The sequence below is a fragment of the Salvelinus alpinus genome, chromosome 31 (assembly GCF_045679555.1).
Source record: "Salvelinus alpinus chromosome 31, SLU_Salpinus.1, whole genome shotgun sequence".
In the NCBI taxonomy this organism is placed as follows: Eukaryota; Metazoa; Chordata; class Actinopteri; order Salmoniformes; family Salmonidae; genus Salvelinus; species Salvelinus alpinus.
The window spans coordinates 11,180,796-11,201,313 of NC_092116.1; the positions used below are offsets into that span (position 1 = coordinate 11,180,796).

At 43.9% G+C, this 20,518-nt stretch overlaps 2 protein-coding genes across 2 annotated transcripts in view; both read left to right on the top strand.

Annotated features, from left to right (window-relative positions):
* LOC139561773 (adhesion G protein-coupled receptor A3-like) overlaps nucleotides 1–3,960 on the top strand; it is a 54,058-nt gene extending 50,098 nt beyond the window's left edge. The window contains exons 18-19 of the mRNA XM_071379051.1: nucleotides 239–334; nucleotides 2,077–3,960. Of these exons, the coding sequence (XP_071235152.1) occupies nucleotides 239–334; nucleotides 2,077–3,574 (1,594 nt within the window). The 3' untranslated portion in view covers nucleotides 3,575–3,960. The remainder of the gene's footprint in view (nucleotides 1–238; nucleotides 335–2,076) is intronic.
* A 13,200-nt stretch (nucleotides 3,961–17,160) lies between these two features.
* The window catches only part of LOC139561775 (Kv channel-interacting protein 4-like), a 256,694-nt gene continuing 253,336 nt past the window's right edge, over nucleotides 17,161–20,518 (top strand). Inside the window, exon 1 of the mRNA XM_071379053.1 lies at nucleotides 17,161–17,377. Within this exon, the coding sequence (XP_071235154.1) occupies nucleotides 17,305–17,377 (73 nt within the window). The 5' untranslated portion in view covers nucleotides 17,161–17,304. The remainder of the gene's footprint in view (nucleotides 17,378–20,518) is intronic.

Sequence of the window (20,518 nt, forward strand, 5' to 3'; positions counted from 1 at the left end):
GTTTTTCTCTCCCTTTACAAGGAGCTGCTAATACTATTGAAATATATTCTAGAAAGGTTTCTCTTATCTCTGTGACTTGTGGAGGGAGAAAGGTTGGTTTGTGTTGTTGATTTAAATTCCATCACAGGGTGTTACTATAGAGGCCTAAAGCATACATACCATCTCTACCACCAATTTGATCTCTTTCACAAGAAAGCAGGTCCTCATAAGTTATTCTTCCAATACCTTTTCCTACCAGGTTCTACCTAATAGGCGGAGGGATACCGATCATAGTCTGTGGCATAACCGCAGCCGCCAACATCAAGAACTACGGTAGTCGGGCCAACGCGGCATAGTAAGTAGTGCCAGTCTGTCACATTGTATGGAAACCAATTAGTCCTTCTACTATACTGTGTGTTTATGGAAATTCTGTTAAATGTTATCTCGCCAGAAGGCTTTGTGTGTGTATAGACAAAACTATACCCAAGAGAAATTGCTTTTTGTTTTTGACTGACCAGAATACGTGTGTGGATTTATGTAAATAACAAATATTTAGCGGGGATAGGAAAAGTTCTGAGTCCCTGTGAAGTTCTGAGAACCCGATTAGGGAGCGCTATTTATAGTGTTTCGGCACCTCACGTCTGCTGCCAGTTTCACTCCTTTTTCTTTCGATCTCGTGTTCTGTCTTTCGCTTTCACTCTTCTCGCTCTCTTTTCTCTCGAATCTTCTGCCATTTTCCTAATCTATCGTTCCCTTCTTCTCTTTTGTCCTCTTTTTCTCTCATTCTCATGTTCTCTCTCTTGTTCTTGCTCACTCCCTCGCTCCCCCCTTTCTCTTTTATGGTGGCAGCTGTTTGGGTTGCATAAGCACACTGAGTAATTTGGAAATCTGGACCTGGAAGTCTTTGGAGTTTAATTAATTCACAGCTACCGAGACAAATGGAAACCGCCCTGTGGAATTTTCTGGAACAGATTCTCTGAGAATAGAAAGAGCAGGATGTTTAATACAAAGAGACTCAATGCGTGCACGTGTGTCTTTACCTGATTTAATGAGATAAGGGGTTGAGTCAAACTTGAAATGATGACGTTATTATATATATTTTTTAAAGGTTGGACCACTTGAATGGTTGGCACTTGACTCATCCAGTGACTCATTATGATTTGTCATGGGTCGTCATGGTGCCTTTTGAAAAGTGTAACTTTTTGATTTCATCTCATTTAAACATTCTGTCATAAAGAGAGAAAAATACTATAGTAAGTGCCTATTAAATGCTAAATAAAGTAACATATGACTAATCGGGTTGATTATTTCACCTTAAATCGGCCATAAATCCCCTTGTGACATGGGAAGCTTGTTGTGGCAAAATGAAATTGTGAAAACATTTCTTGCCGATCTACAGGGTTGACGTGTTATGCTTAGTTTTCCGCCACAAAACATCAGAAAATGCCCCAAAAGAGAACCAGCTCACCTGCTTTAACATTATTATTTGACTATTAAATGTTTAATGTTTCTTTTGCAATAATAACAAAAAGGAATAGTTTCACCATTAACACAAGATTTCAGTTCACGTAACAGGGTTGACCTTTAAAATGAGGGACAGATGTAAATGAATCACTCATCACATGAAATAAATGATTATCTCAGAAATGACTTTGTAAAGCAACAAAATAACTAGGGCTTTACAATGATGGTGAAACTTGGTGAAATGTTGGGGTTAATCTTCCAAGAAGTGACAGTTGATTGATGGAGGGACATGTAAAAATTCAGAATTTTGGCACTTGAGCAAGTCTTTATATATATAAAAAAATCTTATTTATTGAATTAACAATTAGGTATATTTTAAAGGACAATTAATTTAATATAACAAGCTTTTAACATTCAGTATTGGTGCATAATTTCTACTTAAAATATCAAAGGCACTCTTTGTGGCACGACACCTAAAACATGTCATATGGCTCCATTGCCAACATATGTTTTTGCTGACATATCAACACCACTGCATACTACATTTGTGTGAATGATAACGTGCGTGTGTACCACATTTACATAAATATTTACTGTTTGTACTGATGCCTTCCCCCTCTGTGTGTCTCTCAGTTGCTGGATGGCGTGGGAGCCCAGCCTGGGGGCCTTCTACGGCCCTGTCAGCTTCATCGTCTTCGTGGACTGCATGTATTTCCTTAGCATCCTCCTCCAGCTGCAACGCCATCCTGAGCGCCGCTACGAACTCAAAGAGCCCGCAGAGGAGCAGCGTCGACTGGCGGTAGCAGGCAGCGAGGCCGGAGATGTCCCAGCCACCCTCCTCCACCTCCACCCCCACGACGCCTCGTCCTCCACAGTTTCGGCTCCTCACGCCGTGTCCCTGTTGGCCTTGGAGAACGAGCATACGTTTGCGGTGCAGCTCCTGGGCGCGGCCGCGGCTCTTGGGCTCTACGCTGCGCTATGGGTGTTTGGTGCCATGGCCGTGTCCCAGGAGAGGCCGGCCGACCTGGTGTTCTCCTGCCTGTTTGGCGTGACGGCGCTGGCCCTAGGTGGCTTTCTAATGGCGCACCACTGCGTCAACCGCCAGGACATGAGGCGCCACTGGGCTCAGGCCTGTTGCCCTGGGAGACGGGCCTACTCTGCGCAAGAGGACGCCCTGCTGCCGCTGCCGGGGACATCCACGGCCTCCGCGGCTGGGTCGGTTGGTAGGGGCAACGGCGATGCAGTCAAGTGTGCCCACAGCAGTGCTGAGTCATCCTGCACCAATAAGAGTGTCCCCAGCATGCGAAACTCCGCCCAGGGAAGTAAACTGACCAATCTGCATGCAGAGGCGGCACAGAACAAGTCCCTGCCCCTACTACCCCTGCCCGCGCCGGCCAATGGCGCAGCCTTGCTTGACAACAGCCTCACTGAGCACTCTGTGGACAACGAGATCAAGATGCACGTGGCGCCTGTGGAGGTGCAGTTCCGGCCCGTCAACAACAACAACAATCCCACCGTCGCCACCAACGGACACGCGGGTCGGCACCACAAGAACAGGGCGCGGGCCCACCGGGCCAGCCGACTCACGGTGCTGCGCGAGTACTCCTATGACGTGCCCACCAGCGTGGACAGCAGCGTGCAGAGCGCCCCCCACAGGCGGCATCGCCACGAACACCACGACAGTCAGCAGGCACGGAGCAGCCGACGGGCAGCCTACATGGCCTACAGAGAGCGCCTCCAGAGCCAGATGCAACAGGACAGCAGCGACGCCAGCACGTCCCTGCCCCGACGCTCGCGCTACGCCGACAAGGGAGGGGGCAGCACTAGCACCCTGGGCAACGGGGCTGTCAGAGGAGTTGGAAGTGGAAGTGTAGGAACAATAGTAGGATCAGGTGGAGAAAGTGAGGGGGTTGGGACTGCTGCTTCCGTTACGAGTAAAAGCAGTAGTCGCGTAAAGCAGCCCAATAACACAGAACTGGTGGAGGGCCAGCCCAAATCGTACGGGCTCAACCTGGCTACACAAAACGGCACGCTCAAAGACAACGGGCAGAACATGCCTTTAATCAACACAGAGAGCTCGAGCTCGGCCAACATAAAGACTGGCCTATGGAAACACGAAACTACCGTGTAGGGAATGTTTTCTGCACCAAAGACTGCATATCACGTGCTCTACCCTTCAACTGTGAAATGAAATTTTATTTTCTACTATTGTTGCCTTTTAGATTTGTGTACAGGAATATATATATTTTTTTTTATGTATCGGGAAAAATAGTCCCACTATTTTGAGTTTGTGAAAGTGTGTGTTTTGGATGCCACTCGTCTGTTTCTGTAGTAGACATTTTATAAATGGTCTATTTTTATATCATTTCATCCCGATTGGTTACACTGTTCTTGAGTTTTGTATGTGAAACTGCATGGTCTGTACCGTTACTGTACCATGCATATCCATTGGGCTGGTTCTTTTGTATTTTCTAGTTTGTTTCAACGCAATAAACCAACAGTTTCTATTTCCATTCACCTAATTGAAAGTCTCTCATTCCCCTGTTCTCGGTTAACCTTGACTCCGGCATATTTCAAGAGTGCGAAGGTGAGTCAAAGCATCTTGGTTCTCAAAAGTTGAGAACTTGACAAGCTCAAGGAACCACTGGCTTGCTCAAGGGGTCCACTGGCTTGCAACGCCTGCAGTGATTTGACAAGAGTCACTGTCGGCAATGAGAGGAGAGGATAATTAGTGCAGTGCATCTTCACCTCTATACCGCTCCCCTCTCTGTAGCAGACCATCCGTGCTTTTTACTGCTGGATATATCTGTTAGGAAAGAGTGGGGAGGGGTGACGACTGAGCTGTACTTTACCGCACAATGTATTGGAGAGGGATGGATTGCCATCATTTAGTCTGCTAGATGCATCCCATTGTCAGTTATCATGTACTGGTCTTAATCCATTGATTAGTCATCCCCGTATAGGGCCTGGGGGCAATCCATGCTAGAGGATCTGCCCTAAATGTTCACAATACGTTTGACAGTCATTTGTTTGACATACTGCACCTATTACGAATCAACCTGTCATTTTATTCAACTTTTGTGTGAAGGTCATGTAAAAAGAAAGTCCAGATGTGATTCATTAAAAAAAGACTGACTAACTTTCGAAGTCACAAAGGACACAGCAAAGAAAGTAAAGACATCACTTGAATGTTGATGCTAATGATGCTAATGATGCAATACAAAGCATATTTCAGGCAGGCAGAGATGTATTACCCAGCCATCTTGAAAGTGACAATCTGAAATACGGCCTTTGAATAATGTATTGAGCAGTTATGGCTTGATTAGTGTTTGCTTCAGTGATTCCCTCCAGTCAGGAGAGTGAGCTTCAAATAATGACAGAGGTTTCAAGGAGTTGATCCCATCTGTTAGGAAGTTAACTTGAGGTTGACACTTCTCTGTTTTCTTTCTTGAGCTAATCAAGTCAACCAACAGGCTGATACAATCTGCTTTGAAATCACGCAGACACCTCGTGCAAAAATGTATAAATGAAAGATCCGATATTAATAGTCAATTGCTTCCCCAAATGTGTGTTTAGAACTCGGCAAAGGATATCCAATGCTTCCAGGACTTGACTGTAAAAAATAAATTTAAAAAAAGTAGTTGAGAAACTTCAAATGGTGGTTTTTGTCATCAACTATGAATGCCTAAGAGAGCGTGACCAACCACGTTCTTATGGGAGGCGAAGGACGGTAAAGGTCAGACGAGTAATGCATCTTTTACATTTTCCGATTACTGCCTACCTCGCCTGGAAGAAGCATCTGGCTTTGTTGTGGAAACTTGCCATGGGAATTAAGATTGATACATTCTACAAATTCATGCCATCTGTGGTAGTCACAATTAGCTGGCTCGAACTGTCTAGAGGAAAATAAATATATTACCTGGAGCGTCCTAATTACTTACAACTTTAGAGGCCTGAAATATAGTTCAAATATAAATGAGCAACCAGCGTTTCTAATGATTATGGCAGTGTCAAGCCATTGTCTTATTACATGTAGTGAAATATGAAATCAGGAATCCGTGTGGTGGTGAGAGTTGATTGTTTGGTGTGCTCCTGCACATGGAGGCCATTTGGACTGATGTGGAAGACCATGCCGTCCCTTTTGATGGAGCTTTAATTATTCTGTATTCTTAGTATTTTCAGCTAAAAATGATGAGTAGTCGTGTGCTTTTATCTGAACGCATTGTTTGCAGTCACACCTGGGGGAGAGAAGACCAGGTGGAGATGACTGAGCGAGTGGAAGAACTTGCCTTGAACCGAGTGAAATGGAGGACATTCATCAATGGCCTATGCTGAAGTCAAAGTAAGTAATTGTTTGGCTTGCTTGTCCTGAATCCAACTTTTGCAGGTCTATAGGTATAGTCACTTAGGATGTCAGTATGGGAAAGTGGGATCTCATGGTCTTTTCAGGCTCATCCAAATGGATTCTTGACTATGCAGATGGCTGGGTGCCATTTTTTTAAGGCAATGGGCAGAGGTCCAGATTCAGCTAAGTGACGAAGAGGTAGAGATGGAGAGATTGAGGTGAGGAGGAGTGGTGGTAGAGGGTGTGTGGAGGTAGACTGAGATCGAGGGTCAGATTGAGGTAGTGGGTCAGATTGAGGTAGTGGGTCAGGTTGAGGTAGCGGGTCAGGTTGAGGGAGCAGGTCAGGTTGAGGGAGCAGGTCAGGTTGAGGGAGCAGGTCAGGTTGAGGGAGCAGGCCAGGTTGATGCAGAGAAGGTAGAGCAAGAGAGAAGGTTGAAATTGAGGAAGAGCGAAGGGAGAGGGAAGGTAGAAGGAGAGAGAATGAAGATAGAGGGAGAGATTGAGAAGAGGGCGACTGGCGGTAGATTGAAGGAGCGTTCGAGCTTGAGGGCGAAGGAAGAGGGAGGGAGGGAGAGCGAGAGAGAAGGTAGAAGTTGAGGTAAAGTGAGATGGAGGAAGAGGAAAGGGAGAGGTTGAGGAAAAGGAAGAGAGAAGGTAGAAGTTGAGGAAGAGAAGGGAGAGGTTCCTTTGTTTTTTCATTCCGTTCCTGGAGGACTCCCAGAGTGCTCAGTTTTGTTACAGCCCTGCACTAAACCTGCAGGGGTTGGAGTCAATATGTTGGTTAGTTGAAACATTGCAATAGGTTACAGGTTTACAAGAGAGCCACAATATTTCACTATTGATTGATTCGTTCAAAATAATCTGAAATCTTTTGACTCATTAAAATATATATATTAATTGCCACGTTCATGATTTTCACTTACATTTCCACCGGAAGGCATGCATTTTAGGCTATGACTACACACGATACCTCAGAGCATTAGGATAATCCACACAAAGGTATTTGTAATATCCAAATCCAGGGACCTGCTTTTGTGTACCATATAGCCCAGAAAGTGGTGACTTTAGACTGGAGTTACATAAACCCATCACACATAAGACTGTGTTAGCCTCATCACCCCCAGGCCACACTCAGTTCTAGTGCGACCCGTCAACTGCATAGTAGATTCAGGAGGTTGTGAGAATCACTCCAAATTGCATCTGAAGGGGAAGCTACTGTGACTGAGCCACTAGCTTTTTGGGTAAACTAGCTTATTTCATGTACTACAATGCAACTCTAGGGCATTTGCACATATTCATAGGCCATTCAAGTTAAGTGAATGTGCTGGCAGTGGTATTTACAAACATCCAAGTGGGACACATTTTCTATAGTATACCCTACTATGCTTGTATGCAATTAGGGTTGCACAATTCCAGTAACTTTCCCAAAATTCCCAGTTTTTCTAGAAATCCTGATTGGAGGATTTACGGATTTCCTGCTTATTCTATCCTGGCGTCAGGGAATTTTTCAACCAGGTTTCAGAAAAACTGGGAATTTTGGGGAAGTTACTCGAAATGTGCAACCATAATGTATAATGGTACACAGTAGAAAGTTCACATAGAAATGTGTTGTGTAGAACAGACATTCTCACTCGCAATCAGGATAGGAAGTCATGTTAACACTATTCATTAGCAAGATGGCGCCGCCAGAGATGCTTCGAGTCCTTAGGAAACTGTGCAGTATTTTGTTTTTGCATATATTATTTCTTACATTGTTACCCCAGGAAATCTTAAGTTTTATTAAATACTGCCAGGAAGAACTATTGGATATAAGAGCGACGTCAACTTACCAACATTACGACCAGGAATACGACTTTCCCGAAGCGGATCCTCTGTTTGGACCACCAACCAGGACAATGGATCTTATCCCAGAAGCCGACCCAAAACAACAGCGCCGCATAAGGGCAAGACGGAGCGGCCTCCTGGTCGGGCAAGACGGAGCGGCCTCCTGGTCAGGCTCCGCACATCGCCCACCGCTCCTGAGTATACTACTCGCCAAAAAGGTCCAGTCTCTTGACAAAAAGGTAGACGAAATTCGAACAAGGGTTGCCTTCCAGAGAGCCATCAGAGATTGTAACATTCTCTGTTTCACGGAAACATGGCTCTCTCGGGATATGTTGTCGGAATCGGTTCAGCCACGGGGCTTCTCCATATATCGCGCCGACAGAGATAAACACCTCTGGGAAGAGGAAGGGTGGAGGTGTATGCTTCATGATTAACGACTCATGGTGTAATCATAACAACATACGGGAACTCAAGTCCTTCTGCTCACCCGACCTAGAATTCCTTACAATCAAATGCCGGCCATATGACCTCCCAAAATAATTATTGTCAGTTATCGTCACAGCTGTGTGCATTCCCCCTCAAGCAGACACCAAGACGGCCCTCAAGGAACTTCACTGGACTCTATATAAACTGGAAACTATATATCCTGAGGCTGCATTTATTAGCTGGGGATTTTAACAAAGCAAATTTGAGAACAAGACTACCTAAATTCTATCAGCATATTGATTGCACTACATGCGGGAGTAATACACTAGATCACCGCTACTCTAACTTCCACGATGCACACAAAGCCCTCCCCCGCCCTCCCTTTGGCAAATCCGACCATGACGCCATCTTGCTCCTACTGTCTTATAGGCAGAAACTCAAACAGAATGTACCAGTGACTAGAACCATTCAACGCTGGTCTGACCAATCGGAATCCACGCTTCGACATTGTTTTGATCATGCGGACATGTTCCGGTCATCCTCAGAGAACAACATTGATCTATACGCTGACTCTGTGAGTGAGTTTACAAGGAAGTGCATTAGAGATGTTGACCCACTGTGACTATTAAAACCTACCCTAACCAGAAACCATGGATGGATGGAGGCATTTGCACAAAATTGAAAGCGCAAACCACCGCATTTAACCATGGAACGTGGTCTGGGAATATGGCTGAATATAAACAGTGTAGTTATTCCCTCCGGAAGGCAATCAAACAAGCAAAATGCCGGTACAGGGACAAAGGAGAGTCGCAATTTAACGGCTCAGACACAAGATGTATGAGTCTACAGGAAATCACGGACTACAAAAAGAAAACCAGCCACTTCAGACAATAACATCACGCTTCCAGACAAACTAAACACCTTCTTTGCCCGCTTTGAGGATAAAACAGTGCCACCGTCACAGCCCGCTAACAAGGACTCCTTCTCCGTAGCCGACCTGAGTAAAACATTTTAAACGTGTTAACCCTGGCAAGGCTGCTGGCCCAGACTGCATGCCTAGCCGCATCTTCAGAGCAATGCGCAGACCAGCTGGCTGGTGTGTTTACGGATATATTCAATCGCTCCCTATCCCAGACTGCTGTCCCCACATGCTTCAAGATGGCTACCATTGTTCCAGTACCCAAGAAGGCAAAGATAACTGAACTAAATGACTACCACCCCGTAGCACTCACTTCTGTCATCATGAAGTGCTTTGAGAGACTAGACAAGGATCATATCACCTCCACCTTACCGGCCACCCTAGACCCACTTCAGTTTGCATACCGCCCCAACAGGTCCACAGACGATGCAATCGCCATCACACTGCACACTGCCCTATCCCATCTGGACAAGAGGAATACCTATGTAGGAATGCTGTTCATTGACTAAAGCTCAGCATTCAACACCATGGTACCCTCCAAGCTCATCATCAAGCTGGAGGCCCTGGGTCTCAACCCTGCCCTGAGCAATTGGATCCTGGACTTTCTGACGGGCCGCCCCCAGGTGGTGAAGGTAGGAAACAACGTCTCCACTTTGCTGATCCTCAACACTGGGGCCCCACAAGGGTGCGTGCTCAGCCCCCTCCTGTACTCCCTGTTCACCCACGACTGCGTGGCCATGCCCACCTCCAACTCAATCATCACGTTTGCAGACGACACTACAGTGGTAGGCTTGATTACCAACAATGACGAGACAGCCTACAGGGAGGAGGTGTCACAAAAACAAGCTCTCACTCAACATCATCAAAACAAAGGAGATTATCGTGGACTTCAGCAAACAGCAGAGGGAGCACCCCTCCTATCCACATCGAAGGGACAGCAGTGGAGAAGCAGTGGAATGTTTTAAGTTCCTCTGCGTATACATCACAGACAAACTGAAATGGTCCACCCACATAGACAGCGTGGTGAAGGTGCAACAGCGCCTCTTCAACCTCAGGAGGCTGAAGAAATTTGGCTTGTCACCAAAAACCTTGACAAACCTTTACAGATGCACAACTGAGCGCATCCTGACGGGCTGTATCACAGCCTGGTACGGCAACTGCACCGCCCTCAACCGCAAGGCTCTCCAAAGGGTAGTGAGGTCTGCACAACGCATCACCGGGGGCAAACTACTACCATCCAGAAGGCGAGGTCAGAACAGGTGCATCAAAGCTGGGACCGAGAGACTGAAAAACAGCTTCTATTTCAAAACCATCAGACTGCTAAACAGTAATCACTAACTCAGAGAGGCTGCTGCCTACATTGAGACCCAATCACTGGCCACTTTAATAAATTGATCACTAGTCACTTTAAACAATGCCACTTTAATAATGTTTACATATGTTACATTACTCATTTCATATGTATATACTGTATTTTATACCATCTATTGCACCTTGCCTATGCCGCTCGGCCATCGCTCATCCATATATTTATATGTACAGTTGAAGTCGGAAATTTACATACACTTAGCTTGGAGTCATTAAAACTTGTTTTTCAACCACTCCACAAATTTCTTGTTAATTAACAAACTATAGTTTTGGCAAGGATAAGGACATCTACTTTGTGCATGAAACAAGTAATTTTTCCAACAATTGTTTACAGACAGATTATTTCACTTATAATTCACCGTATCACAATTGCAGTGGATCAGAAGTTTGCATACACTAAGTTGACTGTGCCCTTAAACAGCTTGGGAAATTCCAGAAAATTATGTCATGGCTTTAGAAGATTCTGATGGGCTAATTGACATCATTTGAGTCAATTGGAGGTGTACCTGTCAATATATTTCAAGGCCTACCTTCAACCTCCGTGCCCCATTGCTTGACATCATGGGAAAATCAAAAGAAATCAGCCAAGACCTCAGAAAACAAATTGTAGACTTCCACAAGTCTGGTTCATCCTTGGTAGCAAATTCCAAATGCCTGAAAGTACCACGTTCATCTGTACAAACAATAGTACTCAAGTATAAACACCATGGGACCACCACAGCCATCATACCGCTCAGGAAGGAGACACGTTTTGTCTCCTAGAGATGAGTGTACTTTTGTGCAAAAAGTGCCAATCAATCTCAGAACAACAGCAAAGGACCTTGTGAGGATTCTGGAGGAAACGGCTACAAAATTATCTATATCCACAGTAAAATGATTCCAATATCGACATATCCTGAAAGGCCGCTCAGCAAGGAAGAAGCCACTGCTCCAAAACCGCCATAAAAAAGCCAGACTACGGTTTCAAACTGCACATGGGGACAAAGGTTGTACTTTTTGGAGAAATGTCCTCTGGTCTGATGAAACAAAATAGAACTGTTTGGCCATAATGACCATCGTTATGTTTGGAGGAAAAAGGGGGATTCTTGCAAGCCGAAGAATACCATCCCAACCGTGAAGCACGGGATGGCAGAATCATGTTGTGGGGGTGCTTTGCTGCAGGAGGGACTGGTTCACTTCACAAAATAGATGGCTTCATGACGGAGGAAAATGATGTGGAAATATTGAAGCAACATCTCAAGACATCAGTCAGGAAGTTAAAGCTTGGTCGCAAATGGGTCTTCCAAATGGACAATGACCCCAAGCATACTTCCAGAGTTGTGGCAGAATGGCTTAAGGACAACAATGTCAAGGTATTGGAGTGGACATCACAAAGCCCTGACCTCAATCCCATAGAAAATGTGTGGGCAGAACTGAAAAAGCGTGTGCAAGCAAGGAAGCCTACAAACCTGACTCAGTTACACCAGCTCTGTCAGGAGGAATGGGCCAGAATTCACCCAACTTATTGTGGGAAGCTTGTGGAAGGCTACCTGAAACGTTTGACCCAAGTTAAACAATTTAAAGGCAATGCTACCAAATACTAATTGAGTGTATGTAAACTTCTGACCCACTGGGAATGTGATGAATTAAATAAAAACTGAAATAAATCATTCTCTCTACTATTATTCTGACATTTCACATTCTTAAAATAAAGTGCTGATCCTAACTGACCTAAAGACAGGGAATTTTTACTAGGATTAAATGTCAGGAATTGTGAAAAAGAGAGCCTGGACTCAAACCCAGAATCTCTAGTGGCAGCTAGAGCTAGCACTGCGATGCTGTGCCTTAGACCACTGCGCCACTCGGAGTTCCTAATTGTCACTTTTTGTCAGGGTTCTACACTATACAATACTCTGTCAAAGTGGAAGAAACATTCTATCATTGTTTAAAGATGTTTAAAAAAAATATACAGTGAGGGGGAAAAAGTATTTGATCCCCTGCTGATTTTGTACGTTTGCCCACTGACTAAGAAATGATCAGTGTATAATTTTAATGGTAGGTTTATTTGAACAGTGAGAGACAGAATAACAACAAAAAAATCCAGAAAAACACGTCAAAAATGTTATAAATTGATTTGCATTTTAATGAGGGAAATAAGTATTTGACCCCTCTGCAAAACATGACTTAGTACTTGGTGGCAAAACCCTTGTTGGCAATCACAGAGGTCAGACTTTTCTTGTAGTTGGCCACCAGGTTTGCACACATCTCAGGAGGGATTTTGTCCCACTCCTCTTTGCAGATCTTCTCCAAGTCATTAAGGTTTCGAGGTTGACGTTTGGCAACTCGAACCTTCAGCTCCCTCCACAGATTTTCTATGGGATTAAGGTCTGGAGACTGGCTAGGCCACTCCAGGACCTTAATGTGCTTCTTCTTGAGCCACTCCTTTGTTGCCTTGGCCATGTGTTGTGGGTCATTGTCATGCTGGAATACCCATCCACAACCCATTTTCAATGCCCTGGCTGAGGGAAGTAGGTTCTCACCCAAGATTTGACGGTACATGGCCCCGTCCATTGTCCCTTTGATGCGGTGAAGTTGCCCTGTCCCCTTAGCAGATAAACATCCCCAAAGCATGTTTCCACCTCCATGTTTGACGGTGGGGATGGTGTTCTTGGGGTCATAGGCAGCATTCCTCCTCCTTCAAACACGGCGAGTTGAGTTCATGCCAAAGAGCTCCATTTTGGTCTCATCTGACCACAACAGTTTCACCCAGTTGTCCTCTGAATCATTCAGATGTTCATTGGCAAACTTCAGACGGGCATGTATACAGTGGGGCAAAAAAGTATTTAGTCAGCCACCAATTGTGCAAGTTCTCCCACTTAAAAAGATGAGAGAGGCCTGTAATTTTCATCATAGGTACACTTCAACTATGACAGACAAAATGAGATTCCACAAAATCACATTGTAGGATTTTTTATGAATTTATTTGCAAATTATGGTGGAAAATAAGTATTTGGTCACCTACAAACAAGCAAGATTTCTGGCTCTCACAGACCTGTAACTTCTTCTTTAAGAGGCTCCTCTGTCCTCCACTCGTTACCTGTATTAATGGCACCTGTTTGAACTTGTTATCAGTATAAAACACCTGGGAGCCAGAAATCTTTCTGATTGAGAGGGGGTCAAATACTTATATCCCTCATTTAAAATGCAAATCAATTCATAACATTTTTTACATGCGTTTTTCTGGATTTTTTTGTTGTTGTTCTGTCTCTCACTGTTCAAATAAACCTACCATTAAAATTTTACACTGATCATTTCTTTGTCAGTGGGCAAACGTACAAAATCAGCAGGGGATTGAATACTTTTTTCCCTCACTGTATATATAAACTCAGCAAAAAAGAAACGTCCTCTGTCAAATGCGTTTATTTTCAGCAAACTTAACATGTGTAAATATTTGTATGAACATAAGATTCAACAACTGAGACATAAACTGAACAAGTTCCACAGACATGTGACTAACAGAAATGGAATAATGTGTCCCTGAACAAAGGGGGGGGGGGCAGATCCCAGGCATGCTCAATGGGATTGAGATCCGGGCTCTTCGCTGGCCATGGCAGAACACTGACATTCCTGTCTTGCAGGAAATCACGCACAGAACGAGCAGTATGGCTGGTGGCATTGTCATGCTGGAGGGTCATGTCAGGATGAGCCTGCAGAAAGGGTACCACATGAGGGAGGAGGATGTCTTCCCTGTAATGCACAGCGTTGAGATTGCCTGCAATGACAACAAGCTCAGTCCGATGATGCTGTGACACACCGCCCCTGACCATGACGGACCCTCCACCTCCAAATTGATCCCGCTCCAGAATACAGGCCTCGGTGTAACGCCCATTCCTTCAACCATAAATGCGAATCCGACCATCACCCTTGGTGACACAAAACCGCGACTCGTCAGTGAAGAGCACTTTTTGCCAGTCTTGTCTGGTCCAGCGACGGTGGGTTTGTGCCCATAGGCGATGTTGTTGCCGGTGATGTCTGGTGAGGACCTGGCTTACAACAGGGCTACAAGCCCTCAGTACAGGCTCTCTGTCTGAGCACTGATGGAGGGATTGTGCGTTCCTGGTCTACCTCGGGCAGTTGTTGCCATCCTGTACCTGTCCCCAGGTGTGATGTTCCGATGTACCGATCCTGTGCAGGTGTTGTTACACGTTGTCTGCCACTGCGAGGATGATCAGCTGTCCATCCTGTCTCCCTGTAACGCTGTCTTAGGTGTCTCACAGTACAGACATTACAATAAGTTGTCCTGGCCATATCTGCAGTCCTCATGCCTCCTTGCAGCATGCCTAATGCACGTTCACACAGATTAGCAGGGACCCTGGGCATCTTTCTTTTGGTGTTTTTCAGAGCAGTAGAAAGGCCTCTAGTGTGCTAAGTTTTCATAACTGTGACCTTAATTGCTTACCGTCTGTAAGCTGTTAGTGTCTTAACAACCGTTCTACGGGTGCTTGTTCATTAATTGTTTATGGTTCATTGAACAAGCATGGGAAACAGTGTTTAAACCCTTTACAATAAAGATTTTGTGAAGTTATTTGTATTTTTACGAATTATCTTTGAAAGACAGGGTCCTGAAAAAGTGGCGTTTCTTATTTTGCTGAGTTTATATACCTTGATTAGATACGTATTCACCCCCCTGAGTCAATATATGTTAGAAACACGAGCGATTACAGCTGTGAGACTTCTTGGGTAAGTCTCATTAGAGCTGTGCACACCTGTATTGTATAATATTTGCCCATTTATTCTTTTCAAAATTCTTCAAGCTTTATCCAGGTGTTGGGGATCATTGCTGCATGGCAATTTTCGAGTCTTGCTATAGATTGTCAAGCAGATTTAAGTCAAAACTTTAACTTGGCCACTCAAGGACTTTTACTGTCTTCTTGGTAAGCAACTCCAGTTTAGATTTGGTTATGTTGTAGGTTATTGTCCTGCTGAAAGGTGAATTCCTCTCCCAGTGTCTGGTGTAAAGCAGACTGAAACAGGTTTTCCCACTAGGATTTTGCCTGTGCTTAGCTCTATCCCGTTTCTTTTCATCCTGATAAACTCCCCAGTCTTTGCCGTACCAATGAAGCAGTTACTCAGCGATGTGTTATTGGATTTGCCCCAACATAAGGCTTTGCATTTAAGTGTATTCCTTAGCGTTGGCTTTTTGTTATTGTTCCTAACATATGCATGTTTTGGAATACTTGTATTTTAAAAAATATATATTTTTAGCCATTTAGGTGATTATTGTGGAGTCACAATGTTGATCCATCCTAATTTGTCTCCCATCACAGCCATTGCTCTGTAGTTTTAAAATCACCAATGACCTCATAGTGACATCCCTAAGCAGTTTCCTTCCTGTCCTGCAGCACAGCTCAGCAGGACAACTGCATCTTTGATGTGAATGTGTGGTTTAATACATCATTCACAGCATAGTTATTAATTTAACAAGGACTATAATGGAGTGCATCCCTTCTACATATTGTCAGCAAATTCTGCAATCAACTGAGTAAATTGCCTCCTGTTTCACACCAATGATTACCCCAAAGCTGTCCGTCGTGCTTTAGGTAACTGACAGTGTCCAAAATAGAGAGAAAATGTCTATTCCCATTGGTGCCGAGTATAACTTTTTACACTCATTTGCAAACTCCTTTGATTTGACACTGACAGGCACTTGATGCAGTTTGTAAAAAGCAGAAAGGAACCATTTTCTGTGAAACGTCAGATTTTGTTGTCTACATTTGCTGACATGCAATCCGGATGAATCTGGGTGGTCTTTTGATCTCAGAATTGAAAGCATTAGAGTCTGTATGGTAAAACCAAGACGAAGTGTGTGTGTGTGTGCATGTTCATGTGCGCACGTGCATGCACAGCTGGAATATTAGCTACCCACAGTACCATACTCCTGCATGACTTCAGAATTATATATAGTCAATATATTGTGTCAATAGGAAGAACTTGTATATGTCCTTGAGTGACCTTTTCACATCCCTATATGGTGCAGACTAGAATTTAAATGGCTGCACAGTGAGACATTTACCTGATTTTATTCACATTTTGGAATAAAAAGGGTGTAATTGCAGACCGAATTAGCGGTGTTTTCTGATTTAGGCCTTTCTTGATATCAAGTTACACCCATTGATGTTCGCCATTGGTCTGTGCCAGTTTCTGGTCGGTGGCAGTTGGGGACAACTGTAGCTTTGTAGCTAACCCTAACTATTTTCCTAACCTTAACCTCAGTCTCCTAACCTGCCACACTAATTCACCTAACCTGCCACATTAGGTAACCTGCTGTGTAAACAAATCATCTGTCAAGAAACCATCAGTCTCATAACACCAGAACGAACCAATAAGGGGATTCGTTTAATTTGGCCCAGGTGCCTGGTAGGAGTGTTTTACACAGGGTGAAAGTTGATTGCATTCATTTTAGAACCTAGTTGCCTCACAGGCATGAGCCAGATGCTCGTTCAAAGCCCTGGGCGAAGTTGGCGCAAAAGAAAAGTGACATAATTAAGCACGAGGAGTAATGAGTAAGATTCTGTTTTCACATGCAAAAGTGATTGATTTTCATTAAAAAAAATAAAAAAACGCTTTATCTGCCTTCCCATTGAAAATTTGTTTGAAAATTAAAACATAATATTTTATGGGAAAAAGATGCATGTTTCTGGACGATGCACCATGCTGCCTTGTTGACAACATGACCAAGCAGCGTCAACATGACCTCAACGCTTTTGGTGCCCCGCGATTCAGCATAATCGGATCCGCCCAAAGGCAGATATCGATGGGCGAAACGCCCCGAATTGCGGTCTGCAATTATACCACGTTGTTTGTGCGCGCCCATGGAGAATGTCATGCGCGCGAGATTTCTGCAATAACTCCGGCACAAGTTGCAAGTGAGCATAAATACAACAAACTATCCAGCGCTCCAAACACTCACCGTCGGAACTCAAACTTAACGGCAACTTATATGACCATGGATTCAAAGACGAATAGAGTGGAAAGCATTTCTGCCCGAGTGGATGCTGCTGGGTCTTCAACTGGTAGGACAGTATTTGCATGTTTGCAAATGATTTGTAATGTATCAAAATTTCGGGTGCAGTTGGAGCAACAAGCATGTTATTTTTCCCTCGAAGTGTTTGCATGGAGACTTTTGCTAAATGCTACTTTTTTTAAGGAGTCATGTTTGTACTTTTGTCTTCTCCGATATTATAGGAATGAAATTCATCCCTACCTTATTTGGTCTACATTATACTACTTGGCACACTCTCTCGTCAATTTGAACAGCTGTTTTTGATTAACAACACCTGAATGAGGCAGCGTCCTTTGCGTCGCATCGTTTTGTATTGTAGCACAATTGTTTAGCATTACTGTCCCAACATTTGTGTAGGGATCTTGGACAACACGTTTGTCAGATTATTAAATACATATGTAGCTGACACCAATATAATAAAGCAATATTGTCCGAGGTGGTGTGCTATACGGCCAATATACCACGGATAACGCCTCGATCACAGTGTCATTGCGTTTTGGTACACCAGAAGTACATTTATTTTCAATGGAATGCTGCGTTTCCTGTGCAGCTTTGCAGTTGGGGTACGTTCTGTGTGATGCATACGTTGGATTTATCGAACGTATGCGTCAAACTATACGTACATGGCTTGACAGAAATGGTAGCAGAAGGTGAATGTTGAACTTTTGTTGCACACACATCCAGATGAAGCTGCATACTATTTTGCGCAAAAACACCATCGGTGTGACCAAGGCTAATGCGTCGAACAGCGTATTTGTGCAAAATGGTATGCATCATCTTGATATGTATGCAACAAAAGTTCAACATTCACATTCTGCTACCATTTCTGTCAAGCCCTCCACGCATACAGTTTGACGCATACGTTCGATAAATCCAACGTATGCACCACAAAGAACGTGGGTTCCCCGCAACGCAATACTGCAAGGCAAACGCAGCGTTTCATTTGGAATGAATGTAATTCTGGTGTACCAAAATGCAATGACGCTTTCGTAGATGATGTGAAGCAGAGTGCCTGGACACAGCCCTTAGCCGTGTTTTATTGGCCATATACAGTGTCACAAACCTCTCAGGTGCCTTACTACTATTGTAAACTGATTACCAACCCATGTTATAATGGCTAATAAATACCCATGATTTGCATTAATGCAGTCAGGACCGAACTGTGTAGACTGTTTTACTAGGCCTAGCTAATGTCTTAATCACCATTTGTGTAATGTAAAAACGTAAACCATATAACTGACATTCTCTCCATGAACATTGTTTGCTCTTATCTGCTCAACTTAATTTCAATGCAACTTGAAAGCAAATCATTTAATACAATGTTACACAATTGACTGTCGTAAGTACATTTTTCCTCTGTAGTACCAAGCGCTCTTAAAAACAAAAATGCACTTTTAGATCCTCAGTCCATGCAACTACATAATTTGTCCGTTTTGACAAGAAGGGAGCTCGATCATTCGAGGTCATGGACAATCCAGTTTGTTTTACAGTAGAACTGACCACAGGTTGCAGAACACCTGCATTCTAATCCTGGCTGCTTCTCTAATCAGAGAATTTGGCTGCCTTCCAGACAGATTATCACTCTGTTATAGTTGATGGGTTTCCCGCAGGCAGCTCATCGCTTCTCACAAAGCAGTTGAACAGCAGTTAACAGATAATTATCCCTCACACAGGTCAATGTTTTTTTGGCTGTTTGTATCCTTGATTGGGTCCTTGTTATGCCTGCATAGGAGTTTGAATCAAAGGATTTCAAGGAATCCCAACTGAGTTGATGGAAGTGTGCTGACCTCTGCAGAGGTAGAAAGTGTATGTAATTTAAGTGCTTTTCACATTTTCCCAATGTGTTCTCAGATGTGAGATATGAAACTGATTTATTCTGACTGGGTAATTCTGTACCTCCTTAAACCAACTCTACTGACAAGGCAGATTAACCATGCAATCATTTGATGTTCTTGTGGTATTGCAAGAAATGCTCTCAGACTCTGGCAAGATTAGTTTAATTGCTTTAATTTGCATATTCAATGCATTTAGCTGCTTTGTAATTTCTATTACCTTTTTTTTTAACCTTGCATGGTGCTTAATATATATATATATATATATATGCTCAGATTGTCTTCTCTTTACATTCGGGCCATGGGTGGTCAGTTTTAGATTCCGTAGCTGTATAATCTAAGTGGTTGCCTAATTTAAACATGTTGGCTAAATATGTTGTACAATGACAAGTGACACTGTGCAGTGTTTGTACATACTACCGTTTTGCACTGTCTCTTATAGAAAGACAGTGAATCAACCCTAACTGTTAGAAACATATTCTGTAATACAGGGGTGGCCAAATCTCCTCCTGTGGTGCTACTCGGTACATTCAGGCCTTTGCTCCAGCCCTGCTCTAACCTGCTATTTACCAGGACATTGATGAGCTGATTTAGGTGGTTTGAGCAGGGCTGGAACAAAAGACAACAGCCCGGTAGCTCTCTAGGTGACTTGGCCACCCATGATGCAATGTAAGGATCCTGCCTCCAATCCGTGTGCTGTGTAAATAGGCAGGGGTACTCTGCATGTTATTGTGTGTGTATATATCTGCCTAGGCTTGGCTATTTCACTACATTGCATCAACAAACTGATGAGTGGCCAGTCACCCTTTCAGTTGTTGATCAGCGTTGGCAACCGCAAATCAAGCTTTTCATGTCACTCAAGTGGCAGCGCATAATGGTTGAGTCTACCAGGACTTGATACTAATCCCCCCCCCCCCCCTTAACTTTTCTTGGAATGGAATTGTCCCTTGTGAAAAACCAGCCACCCAGTTTGGGGTACTGTGGGGGCAATGATGACTGGCATCACTGCCTCATTCATCCTCCTAGTAGAATACCACTGAGCGTTTACAGTGGAGGAAGATGCATTCTGTAGGATCGGCTGCTATTTCTCCCTATTGTTTTCTCTTGCGATTCTGTAATTTGGCAGCCATATTAATACAACAAACCACGGTAGGGTTTTCCTCAACCATCTGTCAGATGACAAGTCACATGCCTAGTCACAATAGGCAGAAGGAAATGGGATCTTTTGGTCTGGTTTATCAGATATGTAGTAGTGTTTTTTTTAACGCAGCAATCCATTTCAGCACCTTGGCTGGCACCAGTATGCACTAACGGGACCT